This window comes from Callorhinus ursinus, unplaced genomic scaffold (genome assembly GCF_003265705.2).
Source record: "Callorhinus ursinus isolate GAN/ISIS: 27379988/994484 unplaced genomic scaffold, GSC_fseal_2.0 scaffold13, whole genome shotgun sequence".
Lineage (NCBI taxonomy): Eukaryota > Metazoa > Chordata > Mammalia > Carnivora > Otariidae > Callorhinus > Callorhinus ursinus.
In genome coordinates, this window is record NW_027397075.1 from 1,227,272 (window position 1) to 1,242,666 (window position 15,395).

The 15,395-nt window shown below is 50.3% G+C and overlaps 1 protein-coding gene across 1 annotated transcript; it reads left to right on the forward strand.

Moving 5' to 3' along the window:
• Positions 1-6,092: 6,092 nt before the first annotated feature.
• Positions 6,093-13,167, forward strand: ITPRIPL2 (ITPRIP like 2). Its single transcript, XM_025855586.2, has one exon. The coding sequence runs from the start codon at positions 7,015-7,017 to the stop codon at positions 8,611-8,613; it is 1,599 nt and encodes a 532-aa protein (XP_025711371.1). The 5' UTR covers positions 6,093-7,014; the 3' UTR covers positions 8,614-13,167.
• Positions 13,168-15,395: the final 2,228 nt, after the last annotated feature.

Here is a 15,395-nt window from a genome sequence, read left to right on the forward strand (position 1 = left end):
AGGGAAAAGATGGGTTTGAGTTATTTAGTCACCATCTAGTATTGGGTGGTGGCACTTTCGGCAAAGCTGTGTGGCTGGCTCCTTTGTTGGGGGCTGTCCTGGTGCAGTGACTTGAGAGTAAATATTTAGAAAGATACGCATCAATGTGACATTGCTGTAACATCCATAAAAGTGTGACTGATGGGCTTGTCTCTCTGAATAGAGGACAGAGCAGCTTGGGTGTTCTGAGTTAACTGTGAGTTGAGCTGTGTGATAGTCATGCATTGGAGAACCAACGGGAAAAAACAGCAATAGACCATTTATCATATACAGTTAGAGGAACACTGAGAAAGCTGCAGGAAAGGACTCTGAGCCCACCTTCCAGAAAAGATTCCTAAGCCACGCAGCAGAACTTGGCCATCATGGGAGCTGCCTGTGGAATCGAGACCCAGCCGTGGGTGGCAGAACCCCCCCGCTTTTGCCGTCAGCCATCCTAGCAACGTGGGCGTCTTGAGCAGCTTCTGTCCCTGTGCCAGAGAATCCAAGAATGCGCTCAGCTTTCCAGCCCCAGATGCAGAAGAAGGCTTGCTGGAGAAGGCTGGCATGGATGACCAGTGAATGCCACAGTGTCTGTTCACCAACTCCAGACTCCCGCAACAACAGGACTCACATCCTGCTCCCCACCACTGTCACGTGCTCCTGGAATGCGCCAATGCATGGAGCATTCTGTCGCCATTACCCCAAATGGCCTCCCTGCATTTCTGCGGCTCAAAATCCTATTCATTCATTCAACAAATCTCTGAAGTGCCGAGCATGGCATTGGGTGCTGGGGATACCAAGTTGAATCTGGCAAAGTCCCTGCTTCCAAGAACCTCATCACCTGGTTAGGGACAAAGACACACCAAATTAACCTGCATCCCCAGGATGCCCCCTTTCTGTGCTGCAAAACCCTTTACAGTGCGAAAGAGAGTGAAGCGTCAGGTTTGCCAACCGTGTGACTTGGAATAAGTTACTCTCCCTCTCTTAGCCACACTTCTCCCATGTGCAAAAGGGCATTACTATCAGCATCTGCCTCACTGGGCTTGTTCTGAGTATTTGAGGAGATGCTGCTTGGGAAGGGTTGTGTCCAGGAGGCGATATTTATCAAGTGTAATGTCCTTTCCCATCCTTCACAGCCTGATCATGTGTCTCGTCCCCATACCCGTGAGCCTTCTCCAAGCCTCCCGTGAGAAATGAGTCCCCTCAGCCTTCTCTTTTCCTCTCATCAGTGTGTCATTCTTCCTCCACGGGGGGACACACCTCTGGCGTATCAGAAATGCTGGAAGGACTGTGTGTATATATTTGCTGATCTATTACAAAAAAAAAAAGCAGGAGTGGCCCTTGTCAAATATTAAACATTAAAGGAAATTTTTTTTAAAGATTTATTTATTTATTTGAGAGAGCGAGAATGAGAGAGAGAGTACATGAGATGGGGGAGGGTCAGAGGGAGAAGCAGACTCCCTGCTGAGCAGGGAGCCCGATGCGGCACTCGATCCCGGGACTCCAGGATCATGACCTGAGCCGAAGGCAGTCACTTAACCAACTGAGCCACCCAGGCGCCCTAAAGGAAATTTTTAAGGAAATAATTATCGAAAGTCACTGAAAGGGTGGCAGTTTTCTGAAGCTCCCCATACTGTGTGGATAGAGCACCCTGTTTTCCTTTGCATTCCTCTCTGCCTGGCATAGAACCCACAGAGGTGTGTAATAAATTAGTAATAAATGATTTTGTGTTTGTTCTGACACATACAGGAGATTTTCCAAGAGCAAAGTTCTGAGGCTTGTACCTTGAGCTCTTGGGAGGAAATGAGCTATGGAAATTGATTATAGGCAGGAAAAACAGTAACAGTGATACATCATTTGCTCAGTGTAGTGGGGTCAATCATGGCCCCCTGTGAGATAATAGAAAATATATATATAGTAGTCTCTGCACCTGCTTCCTGGCACAGAGTTCCTAAAACCCTTGTAATTTCCTAGGTGATAACAGCACTAGTAGAATCTTTTGTTCTAATGAGGTGACTCTGGGTGGGCTCCTGGATGGCTCCAGGATAGGGTCTGGTCACCAGGAAGACCAAGTGATGATTAGAAGCTTGGCATTTTCAGCAGCCCCCTCCCCTTCTCCGGAGCAGGGGAAAAGGGCTAAAATTGAGTTAATAATTGATCATGCCTATGGGAGGAAGCCTCCATAAAATTGCAAGAGTACAGGGTTTGGGGAGCTTCCAAGTTGGTGAACACACCCATGTACTGGGAGGGTGACAAGACACCCTGTAAAAAGGGGGACACCCCAACTCCACAGGGACAGAAGTATCTTTATCATGTCCTTTAATAAACTGGTAAACATGCCCCCCTGAGTACTGTAAGCTGTTTTAGCAAATTAATCAAACCCAAGGAGGGGGTTATAGGAACCTCCAACCTATAGCCAAGTTGGATAGAATAATGGGTCCCCTGGGAGACCTACTTCTTGTGACTTGGTGTCTGTAGTGCGGGGGGGCCAGTCTTATGGGACTGAGCTCTTAACCTGTGGGATCTGATACCATCTCCAGGGAGATAGTGTCAGAATTGAGTTAAATTGTAGGACACCCAGCTGGTATGGCAGAGAATTGCTTGTTGTGGGGAAACCCACCCCCCAAAGTTGGATGGCCAGAAATGTCAGAAGTGGGGTATGCAGTGTGAGTAGTAAAGCAGACACATAGGAAGGAAAACTGAGGCTCTTCTAAAAACCCCCTCAAAAAATATGTCCCCGTCCTAACCCTTGAAACCTGTGAATGTGAACTTATTTGGGAAGAGAATCTTTGCAGACGTAAGGATCTCCAGATGAGATCACTAGGATTATACCCAGTGTCACGTGTCCTTACAAGAGACAGAAAACAAAAAGATACAGACAGAAAGGAGAAGACCTATAGGAAGAGAGAGGCAGAGATTAGAGCAGAGTGATGTGGCCACAAGCCAAGGAAGGCCTGGGGCCACCAGAAGCTGGACAAGGCAAGAAAGGATCCTCCCCTAAAGGCTTCTGAGGGAGCATAACCCCGTTGCCTTCAAGAGCTGGGAGAGAAAAATTTCTGTTGTTTTAAGCTCCCCGGCAGCCCCAGGAAATGAATACAGTTGCTTTGGGTCTATAACAGCAGACCCAAGTCATCAGAGCAGAGACTGTAGGGCCTGAAATATTTATTCTCTGGCCTTTTACAAAAAGTGTTTTCTGGCCTATGATCGAGAGTTGCCCTTCTTTGTATGGCTGAAGACAGCACACCACCATTTCCACTAGGGAGAACATGTTACTTTCTTAAAACCGCTCCCCCCGCAGCTTTCATAGATTATGGGGGAGATTGAAGCAAAGTGAGATTAAGAGATTTATCCCCAAATGGTGGCCACCTGTTGGTTTTGCATGCCAAACATCCCCCTTCTTCCAGCGTAGTGTTGTGACTTTCCATGAGGGATACCCCTCCCACAGTCCCCACGGTTTAAGCAGGGCTCATCCCACCTCCAACCGTGTTAGTCAGCTGGGGTTCCATATACCATAGACCGGATGGCTTAAGCGACAGAAATTTATTTTCCCACAGTTGTGGAGGCTGGGGAGCCCAAGGTCAAGGTGCGGAGGGTCCTGGTGTAAGCTCTCCCCCTGGCCCACAGATGACCACCTTCTTGCTGCGTCCTCACGAGGTCTTTCCTTGGCGTGTGTGTATGTATGGAGAGAGACCTCTCTGTCTTTTCAACTTTTTAAAGATTTATTTATTTTAGGGGTGCCTGGGTGGTTCAGCTGTTAAGCGTCTGCTTTCGGCTCAGGTCATGATCCCAGGGTCCTAGGATCGAGTCCCACATCGGGCTCCCTGCTCGGCGGGAAGCCTGCTTCTCCCTCTCCCACTCCCCCTGCTTGTGTTCTCCCTCTCTCTGTGTCTCTCTCTGTCAGATAAATAAAATCTTAAAAAAAAAAACACATTTATTTATTTTAGAGAGAGAGAGAACACGCACGCGCATGCGCGCGCGCACGGGGGGAGGGGCAGAGGGAGAGACTCTCCAAGCAGCCTCCCCGCTGAGCAAGGAGCCCCACTTGGGGTGGGATCCCAGGACCCATGAGATCATGACCTCAGCCGAAACCAAGAGTCCGGGCTCAATCGACTGAGCCACCCAGGTGCCCCTTCCTCTTCTTATAATGACACCCGTTCTGCGGCGTTAGGGCCCATCCTTATAACCTCATTTAACCTTAATGACCACCGAAAAGCTGTTTCCAAACACAGTCACATTAGGGGTTAGGGTTTTAATTTTGTGGGGACACAACTCAATCCATAGCACCAGCCCAGGCCAGATTTATCAGTGCATCATTCTCTAACTTGGCCACCTTTACTTATTTATCAGAGAGAGAGAGTGCACGCACAAGTGGGGGGGGGCACAGAGGGAGAAGCAGACTCCCCGCTGAGCAGGGAGCCCAATGTGGGACTCGATCCCAGCACCCTGGGATCATGACCTGAGCCAAAGGCAGATGCTTAAACGACTGAGCCACCCAGACATCCCCGGGTGTTTTTGTAAGATTTTATTTATTTGAGAGCGAGAGAGTGCAGGAGCAAGGAGGAGTGGCAGAGGGAGAGGGAGAAGCTGACTCCTGGCTGAGCACGGAGTCCATGTATTTATTTAAAAAAAATTTTTTTTTCCAAAGTAAATTCTATCCCCAACATGGGGCTCGAGATCCCAATTCCAAGATCAAGAGTTGCGTGCTCTACCAGTCGAGTCAGCCAGGCACCCCTAACTTGGTCACTTTTAGCATATTTCTCAAGACTATCTCTAGGCATGGCATCTGCTACAATTTTCAGGCAAGCACAACTCTCTTCCTCGGCACCAAGGTTAATATGAGGAGGTGAGGCTAGAGCAGCCAGGGGCATATGGAGAAGGAAGGCCTGGCAGAGAGTGCCCCCGCTTAGAAAAGAGGTCTCACTTAACATGACACAGTAAAATATTTTTTAGCTGTGTTTCTGTCACTTGCGACCCAAAGAACCTGGACTAGTAGAGCATGGGCCCATAGCTAATAGTAGTAGAGGTGGGATCTGAAAGCAGGTCTCCTTAGCTCTAAGAGGCTCAATCCAGGATTTCCTGGGAGGCATCCAGATGCTTAACTCAGGAGTCATCCTCTGTGTCTTGAGTCCTAGAGGGCAGCTGAGTTCTGTCAGTTTTATTTTTATTTTTTATTTTTAAAGATTTTATTTATTTATTTGACAGAGAGAGACACAGCGGGAGAGAGAGAGCACAAGCAGGGGGAGTGGGAGAGGGAGAAGCAGGCTTCCCGCGGAGCAGGGAGCCTGATGCGGGGCTTGATCCCAGGACCCTGGGATCATGACCTGAGCCGAAGGCAGATGCTTAACGACTTGAGCCACCCAGGCGCCCCAGTTATGACAGTTTTAATACATTCACCTTTGCTCTCCTTAAATGGTGTTGGGGGGGGAGGTGCAATGAGCATAAATAAATAAAGATAATTATTTCAATAAATCCAGCTTAACTAAACAAATCCAGATTATTTCAGGGACTGCTCCCTGTTATGAAACAAAACAAAACTTCTGGAGGACTGAGGTCTCAATGCAGGTCCTGACAAAGGACACAGAAGAACTCCCAGCAGTTGAGGAGGGGGCTCCCTGCTCCCCCTCCCTGAGTCCTGCCCCCTGACTTCTCTGGATCTAGATGCCTGTATTCAAGGCACAACTCTGCTAAAGCTGTGTGACCCTGGGCAAGTCCCCGAACCCAGCTATGCCCCAGTTTCCTTAACTGAGAAATGGGGAAAATACAAGTGTACATTTCATAGGATTGACATGAGGAGGGAGTATGTGTAAGGTGATTAGCACAATACTGGCACACAGTCAGTCCTCTGTAAAAGCTGAAATTGATATTCCCAAGGTTGGCTCCTCCTCGTTCAGATCTCAGACCAAACGTCAGCCCCAGCCCGCAGTGAGCCTCCAGCTTCCATGGAGCAGCCCCCACCTTCTCACTCCCTCACGCCGTTTTGTTTCTTTCAGAGAATCATTTTCTGCTACGGGATCCTTTCTCTTTTGGTTTCCTTTTTTAGAAAGGCTGTAAGCTTTACGAGGGGCACAAACCTCGGCTCATCCTGCCCACTGCTGTTTCCCCAGCTCCTAGCCTACTGCCTGGCGCGTAGTAGGTGCTCAGTAAATACTGGTTTGAATAAGGGACGGCAGCACGGTGGGGCAGCGGCCACTTCCGTGCCAGAGCCTGCCACGCCACCAACGCCACGACTCGCTTGGCTGGGGGCGGGGAGGGACACTCTGGGTGTGAGCTCTTTTCTCCTCCTTTTCAACTTCCCCGTGCAACTTTATGCGAGCACCACTTCAGAGGCTCCCAGGGCGAGGCCACCGCCCCGGGATCAGGCCCTTCCCGGTTCTGCCTTCGGGGAGGGGGGCGGGGGGTGACCCGCGAGAAGCCAGTTCCAGGCGCGTCCTGAAGTCCCTCCCGCCGCCCCACGTCGCTTTAAGGCGGAGGCCGGGGAGGGGGCCACGCCACCCGGCGGCTCCGCGCACGGCTCCAGACTTCGGCATTTCCTCCCCGTTAGCTGGCGCGGGCTCCTGTCCCCTCGGAAGAGGAAGCTCCTGGGGCCGAGTAACGGGAACAAGCGCGGAGGAGAGCGGGAACGAGCGCCGAGGGGGAGCCCGGGAGTGCCGCCCAGGGTAGGAGGCGAGCCGGGCCGGGTCGGAAGCTGGCCGCGGGCAGCGCGCGGGGCCGCCGGGCGGGGAGGGGCGCCAGGCAGGACGCAGCGTGCGGCCGGCGCAGGGCGCGGCCAGGGGCCCGGGAGTGCAGGGCCGGCCGCAGCTGGAAGGAAAACTTGAGCTGGGAGAGGAGGCCGAGCTGGAGGGCGCCCTCCCCCGGCCCTGCGAGGGGGGAGCCACCGCGGAGGCGAAGGAGACCGGGACCGCGGGGCTGCCGGGGCGCTGCCCGCATGCTGGGCCGGGGGCGCCGCCGGGGCTCGCGCCCTGGGCTGCAAGGCCGCCGCTGCCCCGGGCGCCCGGTATGTCGGTGCACTACACCCTCAATCTGCGCGTCTTCTGGCCCCTGGTGACCGGCCTCTGCACTGCCCTTGTGTGCCTCTACCATGTCCTGCGGGGAAGCGGGGGAGCCCGGGCCGAGCCCCCCGACGGTGCGGACGGCGGCTTCCCGCTGCTCAAGGTGGCCGTCCTGCTCCTCCTTGGCTACATCCTCCTGCGCTGTCGCCACGCTGTTCGGCAGCGCTTCCTGCCAGGGTCTCCTCGCCTGGGGAGCCACTCGACCTTCTCTCCTAGACACTTCCGAGAGCCCAGTCTTGGCATCTTGCTGGAGAGTTACTACGAGCACGAGGTGCGCCTGTCCCCGCACGTGCTGGGCCACAGCAAGGCGCACGTGAGCCGAATCGTGGGCGAGCTGGTGCGGGCTGGCCGCGCCCGGGGGTCCCCCGGCCCCATCCCCGGCGGCGCGCTGGCGTTGGCCTTCCGTGGAGACTTCATCCAGGTGGGCAGCGCCTACGAGCAACACAAAATCCGGCGGCCCGACGGCTTCGACGTGCTGGTGCCGCTGCGTCTTCCGCCGCTGGTGGCGCTGGAGCCGCGGAGCCTGGGCGCCGAGCCCGCGCTGGCCCCTGCTTTCCGCGGCTGCTTCGTGTGCGCCCTCAAGGCGCCGCCGGGGGCCTCCGGGAGCCACTGGCTGCGGGACTGCAAACCCTTCGCCGACGGGTTCTGCGTGGACGTGCTCGGGCGGCGTCACCTCTCTGCCGCGCTGGTGCTGCGCTGGTTCCAGGCGCACCTGCAGCGCTCCCTGGCCACCGTGCGCTACAGTCTGGAGGGGCGTTGTCGGGTCAGCCTGACCCCGGGCGGCCTGGAGCAGCCTCCCACCCTGCACATCCTGCCCTGCCGCACGGACTACGGCTGCTGCCGCCTTTCCATGGCAGTGCGTCTCATCCCCGCTGTGCATTTGGGCGACGGCGTTTTCCTCGTGGCACCGCCACCATCCCCCTCGCCCATCGGGCCTCTGTCGGAGCTCCCTGGAGGCCTGCGCACGGATGCACTGTGGGGTGTGAACACAGCTCGGCAGGAGCAGAAGCTGCTGAGCTGGCTGCAGGAACGGGCCCCTCCAGGTGCCTGCTACCTCAAGTGCCTGCAGTTGCTTAAAGCTCTGCGAGACCTGGGCGCCCGCGGGCTGGACCCAACGGCCGCCACCCAGTGGGGACGCATTCTGTCCTCATACATGCTCAAGACAGTGCTGCTGGCGGTGCTGCTGCGGGAGGGGGCTCCTGCTTCAGGCTGGGAGGAGGCGCACCTGGGCGAGCGGCTGGAGGAGTTAGTGCAGTTCCTTAGGGACTGCCTGCTGAGACGCCATACGCTCTTCCACTGCGTCCTGGGCCCTGGTGGGGCGGCTGCCGAGGTGGGCCCGCTGCCCAAGGTACTGCGTGAAGCTGCCCCCGTTGACCTCCTGGCTGCGTTCGACAGGCACGCCCGGGAACTTGCAGCGGCGCGGTTGCTGTCCACCTGGCGAAGGCTGCCCCAACTTCTCCGGGGCTACGGGGGTCCTCGCTACCTTGCCAGGTGCCCCCCACCCCGGAGTCAGCGCACGCAGGGGTTCCCTGAAGATCAGCCATAAAACTTGACAGTGCCCCCACGCGGCCTAATGCTCCTAAAGCCTCTCCCACCAGATGGGGTGGGGATGGCAACGAAGCCAGTTTAATGCAAGGAAATGAGGTGCCAAAGGTGATGGAAAATTCGGCGGGTGACATTTGGTGGCTTATATGTCCCCCCTGGCTCCACAATCCAGTATAGTTATGGCATCTTCTTCACACCCACCAGCGTATCCTGAGCAAGCTACAGAAAAAGACCTTCAACACCAGCCACTAAGAGTTGGTTCAAATGTTGGTTTGTGTGGAATGATTCTGTAGAAGGATCCAGCTTTTAGGGAAGCCCAATGAAGGAAGCAAGAACTAGCTGCAGGAAAAGTTCCCTCTGTCAGTTTTTGAGACAGATCTCTGGCCCCCAAATTTAAAGAAGCTATTTTTCCCCCCTGTAACTACTTGCCCCATCCTGGGTTCCTGGTTGTCTTTTAAAAAATCGGAATCTTTATCTACAACTGGAATTGAAGTTCTAGTCTAGGGGCTAATGTTCTGAGGAACACAGTTTTCACTATTCAAATTAATATTAATGTGTTTTTTTAAGCGGTGCAATCACAGGTGTTTGACAGGACTGCAAAGAATTAAGTCACGTGTTGAGAGGCAGTCAAGAGTTGGTTAGAGAAACTTCCAGAGCAAATAGCACTTTATTTTGATCAGTCCTTTCATTTTGTGGTAATTGCCACTGCCAAGTGTTGCATCCAAAAGGGAGGCCAGTTACCTTTATTATTTTTTTAATAATTTTTTATTGTTATATTAATCACCATACATTACATCATTAGTTTTTGATGTAGTGTTCCATGATTCATTGTTTGTGCATAACACCCAGTAACTTTATTGTTAAGAAATGTGCAGTCGTAAAAAGCAGGCTTGCTTAACATCCCTGCAGGCACACCCTAGGATATGTACCAGTCAACACGCATTGCCCACCGTGAGCCAGAAGGGCCAAGTAGCAAAGAATATGTGTTTAGGACCATACTGGTGAGCAGGGAAAACAGGTTGGGTTTTGAGAAAGATACATTTGCCTATCCAGGTGACTCACCAGAGCTTGCTGCTGGCTGGAGACGGAAACATTTGTTGTTGTTGTTGTTTGAAGCCTTTTGAACAAACTCTTCTGCATGGAAATGTCTTTCTGAGTTTCATGAGATAATGAGCAAACGCCTGCCATAGTTCCTAGCATGTAGTTAGCTTTCTGAGTCAGTGCTCAGTGATGGTTAGTGGTCACCACGTTTCCCTCCCATCCCCCTGGTGGCCTTTAAGTGGTCCTAAGGCCAACTTGGAGGAGCGGCTGATTCGGCCCAGGTCTTGCAAAGCATTTCCTATAGAATTCAGTAACTTGGGCTCTGTGCTCCCTGACCACGGATCAGCAGTCAGCCGAGGAGAGCGAGGTGCGGGTGACAGCTCTTGGCCAGTAGTCTGCTGTTTTTTCTCTTTGGACATAAATATCCCCAACTCACTTTAGGTTTAGGTTCAGAATACTCCATCATCTGCTTGGCTAATAGAAAATGCAGTCAGTTCCACCCAGTGTTAGACCTTGGGACTTTTAATTTTTTTGACAAAGACATGTATTTCCTTAGACTTTTAAAGGTAAAACTTGGAAGACAGAAATAGCCACCTGAATAGGGCCATTGTTTAGCTTCTGAGTTATTCTGAGGGAATTCTTTAAACTTTCTTTAGGGGACCTACTTGGCCACTGCAGGAAATCATTGTGAATAAATGATTTGCAGGGGATCCTCATGGGAGCTGCAGAGACTTCTTAGATCCTTTGCAACCTTGGACTGTAAGAGAAACAGTTGCAAATGTCATGCCTTCTCTTTGAGGTTGTTGTGGGGACAGTTCCTCTTGATATCACAAAGGTCATTCCCAGTTTTTAAGGTCAGTGTTAGGTCATAAGGTACTGAGTTTAGTAAAGGGATCAGTCTACCAACTTCCTGCAAAGATATAAACTGCAGAGTGTTCCTTAAAATTACTTTTTAAAACAGATGCAAAGAGTAGGTAGATCTTTATATATATATATATATATATATATATAAATTTTCCATATCAGCCCCAATTCCCCCTGTAGTCGTTAAGTCTACTGAAATGGGGAACAGCAAGGCTATTGGAAGGATTATAAAGCTTTAAAAGCTGAACTTTCCAATGTCTCTAGTTGAGTTGATAGGTTCCTTTTTTTATCTTGCTAGTCTTTTGAAGTTTAAATCTGGTAACATTTTGTTCTTGTAGTGTTTTTGTTATTTTTTTCACGTTAATTACCCAAAGCCTCATCCATCCTCAAGATTTTTAAATTTTATTATTATTTTTTAATTAATGGGGCATTGTTTGTGAATTGTTAAAGTATTAATGTTTTATTTAAGTGCCATGCTGAGCGATTGTTCTCTGTACATGGCAACCAAAACGTAGAGATTTCGATCAATTTTGATCAATGTGTAGTGATCCCAAACATGTACTGTGTACAAATGAAATAATATGGCGTATTAGCCAGGTGTGATGGTTGCCCAAGGCACTTAAATTAAGCTCAATTCTTTCTTTTATCAGGGCTCCATCACCTCCTTGATCTGAAATGTACACATTTTTGGTGTATACTTGGTACTAGAGATTGATGTATGCAAAGATTCTTATACAAGCCTCCAAATTGCTCGTGGTTAAAAAAAAAAAAAAAAAAAAAGATTAACTGTCCAGCCAGTGCCAGAAGAAAAGTTTTCGGGAGGATGACTCAGCCATTTTGCCTGAAGACACCCTTCAGTAACTCCCACTGACCAGTCTTGGGAGCCATCCTGCAAGTCTCGTCGTGGGCTGAGAAAAGGAGATGTTTTTTTGCAAGAGGAAATGGAAGAAGCTGTTAGAAGGGAGACCGGGAGCAGGGGAACCAAGAGAAATCTGAAGAATTCAGGAGAGAGGCCTTAAGAGGGAAGCGAAGGAAGCGATGGCGGGAAGGGAACCCCGGGGGTGGGGGGAGAATCCCATGAGGGTGCAAGAGGTTTGGGTAGGAAACACATTTTTAGGTATGTGCTATTTCAAGCCAGGGGTCGCAAACTCAGCAGCCTGCAGAAGTAAGGCAGGGAGATCAGTCCGGGCCGGGGTGGGTGGGTGGTGGGGACTATGCTCCTCTTAAACAGGGCAGCCATTGGTCAGCTCTGTGCTGGGAAAAAGGTGGGGAGGGGCCGGAAATCAGGATTCGTTTTTTTTTAAAGTGAAACTTTCTCATTTTTAAACAAAATCATTTTAAATTGTCCCACACATCAAGTGGGCCAAACAGAACATTTGCTTGAGCCTGGGGCCACCAGTTTGCGACCCCTGCCGAACATATTTAACCCTCCAAGTATGTATAAGGTTATATTTATTGTTCTGGAGAGGTCATTATACATAGTTGGGGGTGTGATATTTCAAGTCCTTATCTCTCAGAGCTAAGCTTTATTATAGAAACAAACCAAAAAAAAAAAAAATTAACAGGGCTACAGATAACACTTAACTCATAGTTCCCAGAAGGGCCCTTGATCCCGGAGCTGTTCTTGTCCAGCTACACATCCTACAAACAAACCACTGGGGGCCAGTTCTTGGCATTTCCTTCCTGGTGAGTCGGGGCTAAACTCCTCGGCTCTGTCACGGAGTTCACAGATGAGTAATCAGGAAGGATTGCAGAATAACTTGTTTCTTTTTGATTTGTATTTTGTTCTTATTTTTAAATTAGTCATTTTTTTTAAGTAGTCTCCCAGACTGTGGCTTAGCAGTGATGGTGGGTGGCCTTGGACCCCAGAAAACCGGTGCTGGGTCTTCAGACCAAGCTTCTTAGGCTTGTTACCATGCCTACCACCGAGAACACTGTTGGCTTCCACCAAAACTGACATCCTCGGCTGTTACCGCCTTCCCCAGTAGTGGGGGAAATGAACCTCATTAACATTTCCAGTGACCCTTGAGAGGGGAAAAAAGTTCAGTGTTATCATCTTGGTGTTTGTTAATTTTTTTTTTTAAATCACATGTCTGTTACTTAGACACTACTGTTTATTTTCTTTTATACCTACATAGCACATGGTTTGATGGGAATTTAGCAAGTAAGTTGGGAGAGGGTGAAGATAATATGCAATCATCTATACAGAGAGAATAGCCTAAAAAATGATATGTAATCTGGTTTTTGAAGTATCAGATATTCAGGAATATTTTTAGCACCTTTTGCTTTAAAAAAAAATTGTGCCTTGATTCAGTGACTTGACTTTAAAACATTCCTCTTATTTTATTGTTATTTTAAATGTGTATTCTGACCCCCAGCTGTGTACTCTGATGCAGTCTGCTGGCTGCAGTCATAGTATGCGGTTTGTTCCAATAACAGAGACCAAAGGGTTAATCAAAATGATCCCGCTGCTACAGGTGTGTGATTAAAAGTTTTAGATCACACCACATTTCCATGGCCCAAATGGTTGGGACCAGCCATTTGTTTTCTATTTCAGGTTGGAGTAAATTTGCACTTTTAATCTTTTGGGTTTTTTGGGGGGGACTGTTCTTTTATACTTTGCTTTGTTAATAAAGGACCTTGTAGAAAACTCTGGACTGAATGTCAGATTTGGGGAGGGCTCTCCTCTTCCTGAAGGGCAGTTTGTGGATGCCCTGGCTTATGATTCCTTATACAAGCTCACTCGCTTTCAGCATCTGGGTGTCTGGGAGTCTTTTCCCACCCAGCAACGCTAGAATAATTGTATACAGTTGGCGCTGTACACAGGCAGGCAAGGATGTTAGTTCACACTTCTATAGGTTTGCAGCCTGGGGTCCTGCCTTCAAGGCTTTTTCCTTGCCTAGAACCTTCTGCCTGGCTCCCACACACACTCCATAACACAATTCAAGTCTTGGCCTATAGCTAATTTGTTGCTCAAGAATTTTGCTCAGAAATCTCTTAGGCCCTCGGGCCCTCTCTAAATGGTAAACATTTGCTAATAGTGAAAAACCACGGGGCTTAGTGAAAGATGGAATCTTGGAGATGATGCAGGACTCCTCAAAGTCTTGGAGCCAGGTGAAAGTTGAGAGAACCTGCAGCCACAGGCTGATGAAACAGTGTTGTGTAGGATCCTTGGCCCGGGGAGAGGTGGTGGGTATGTTTTATTCGGTTTTCCACAAGTAGCTGTTGAGTGGTTACTGTCCCCAGTGTTGAGGACGCATGCAGTGACCCAGACGGACGTGTCTCTCTGTCAGGAGCTCGCAAACTCATTGTGAGAGGTAGGCAGTTCTGTGGTTTCCATGCAGTGTGGTGGGTGGTGGTGAGGAAGGGCTAAGGAAACACAGAAAAGGGGCACCTTATGCGGTTCAGGAATTTCAGGGAAGGCTGCTCGGAAGAAGTGACATCTACGTTCAGATCTAGCGGTTGGTAGGAATTCGCTAAGTGGAGGGAGTTGGGCAGGAGAGCAATGTATCAAGGACAGAGATGAATGGAGCATTTCAGTTTGGCCGGAAAGTGGGGGTGGGCAGGAGGGAGGAGGCTCCAGCGGCAAAGGATGAGGTGGGAGAGGGAGGATACAGGGGTCTTGAAGCCAGAGCTTCTCAAACCGGAATGAACAAACCACCTGGGAGTCTGGTTAGAGTGCAAATTCTGATCCAGCGGGTCTGAGCTGGGGACCTGAGATTCTGCTTTCCTAACAAGCTCCATCACGTGATGGTGATGCCAGTGGCCCCAGGGGCCACATTTCGATCACAGGGCTGGACACCATGAAAAAGGTTTGGACTGATCCCCGGAGATACTGGTGAACCACTTTAGGCAAGGAATGGCAGGGTTGCCTTTGAGTTTGGCTCACTCTGGCTGCAAGGTGGAGAAGGGATTAAGCAAGGGTTGGCAATGCATTTGTTTTTGTAAATAAAATGTTTACAGTTATGCCCATTCCTTTATATACCATCCCTGGCTCAAGTCAGCCTACACTGGCAGAGCTGAATAACTGCAACACAATCCTGCAAATATTTACTCTCTGGCCCTTTATAGAAAAAAAAATCGGCTGGAAGTAATCAGACTGGGAAGTCTTCAGGTGCTGCAGCAGTCCAGGCCTGGACAGGGGGCCTGAGCAGGGAACAGAGAAACAAGTTGCCCTAAAGACAGAACAGAGTCCTGGCTAGGGCCAATGCTTTGGCACCAAAAGATTTGTCTTCAAGTCTTGTGTCCCACATCTCTCATCTGCGCGTCTCTCTGCAAATTACCTAATCCTCGGGGCGCCTGGGTGGCTCAGTCGTTAAGCGTCCGCCTTCGGCTCAGGTCACGATCCCAGGGTCCTGGGATCGAGCCCTGTGTCGGGCTCCCTGCTCCGCGGGGAGCCTGCTTCTCCCTCTCCCACTCCCCCTACATGTGTTCCCTCTCTCACTGTGTCTCTCTCTGTCAAAAAAAAAAAAAAAAATTACCTAATCCTCTCGGAACCTTGATTCCCTCATCTATAAGATGGGATTCATAGTAGAACCTCCCTCACAGGAGTGAGAGAAGATTTAGTGGGATCGCGTTTCATGTAGTAGGCACTAGAAACGGCACCAGAAACGGGCGGGCAGTGTAGAAGTAATTATTGGAATGGAAGTTTGATTTAGTCCGTTTCTCCAACCTCTTCCTCTGTTTCCTGTGCTGCTCATTCTGTCTCCACTACAGGATGGTTTCCCTTTTGTCCACACAACCATCTCTCTAGCTACTCCGATTTTGTTCTCTCTTTCCTTGATGTCCATGGTGATCCGTTCAAGGAAAAGCTCTCACTCCGGGTACAATGGTGGACTGATGACAAAAATGGCCCCTGTGCTCCTTCTCTTCCTACAC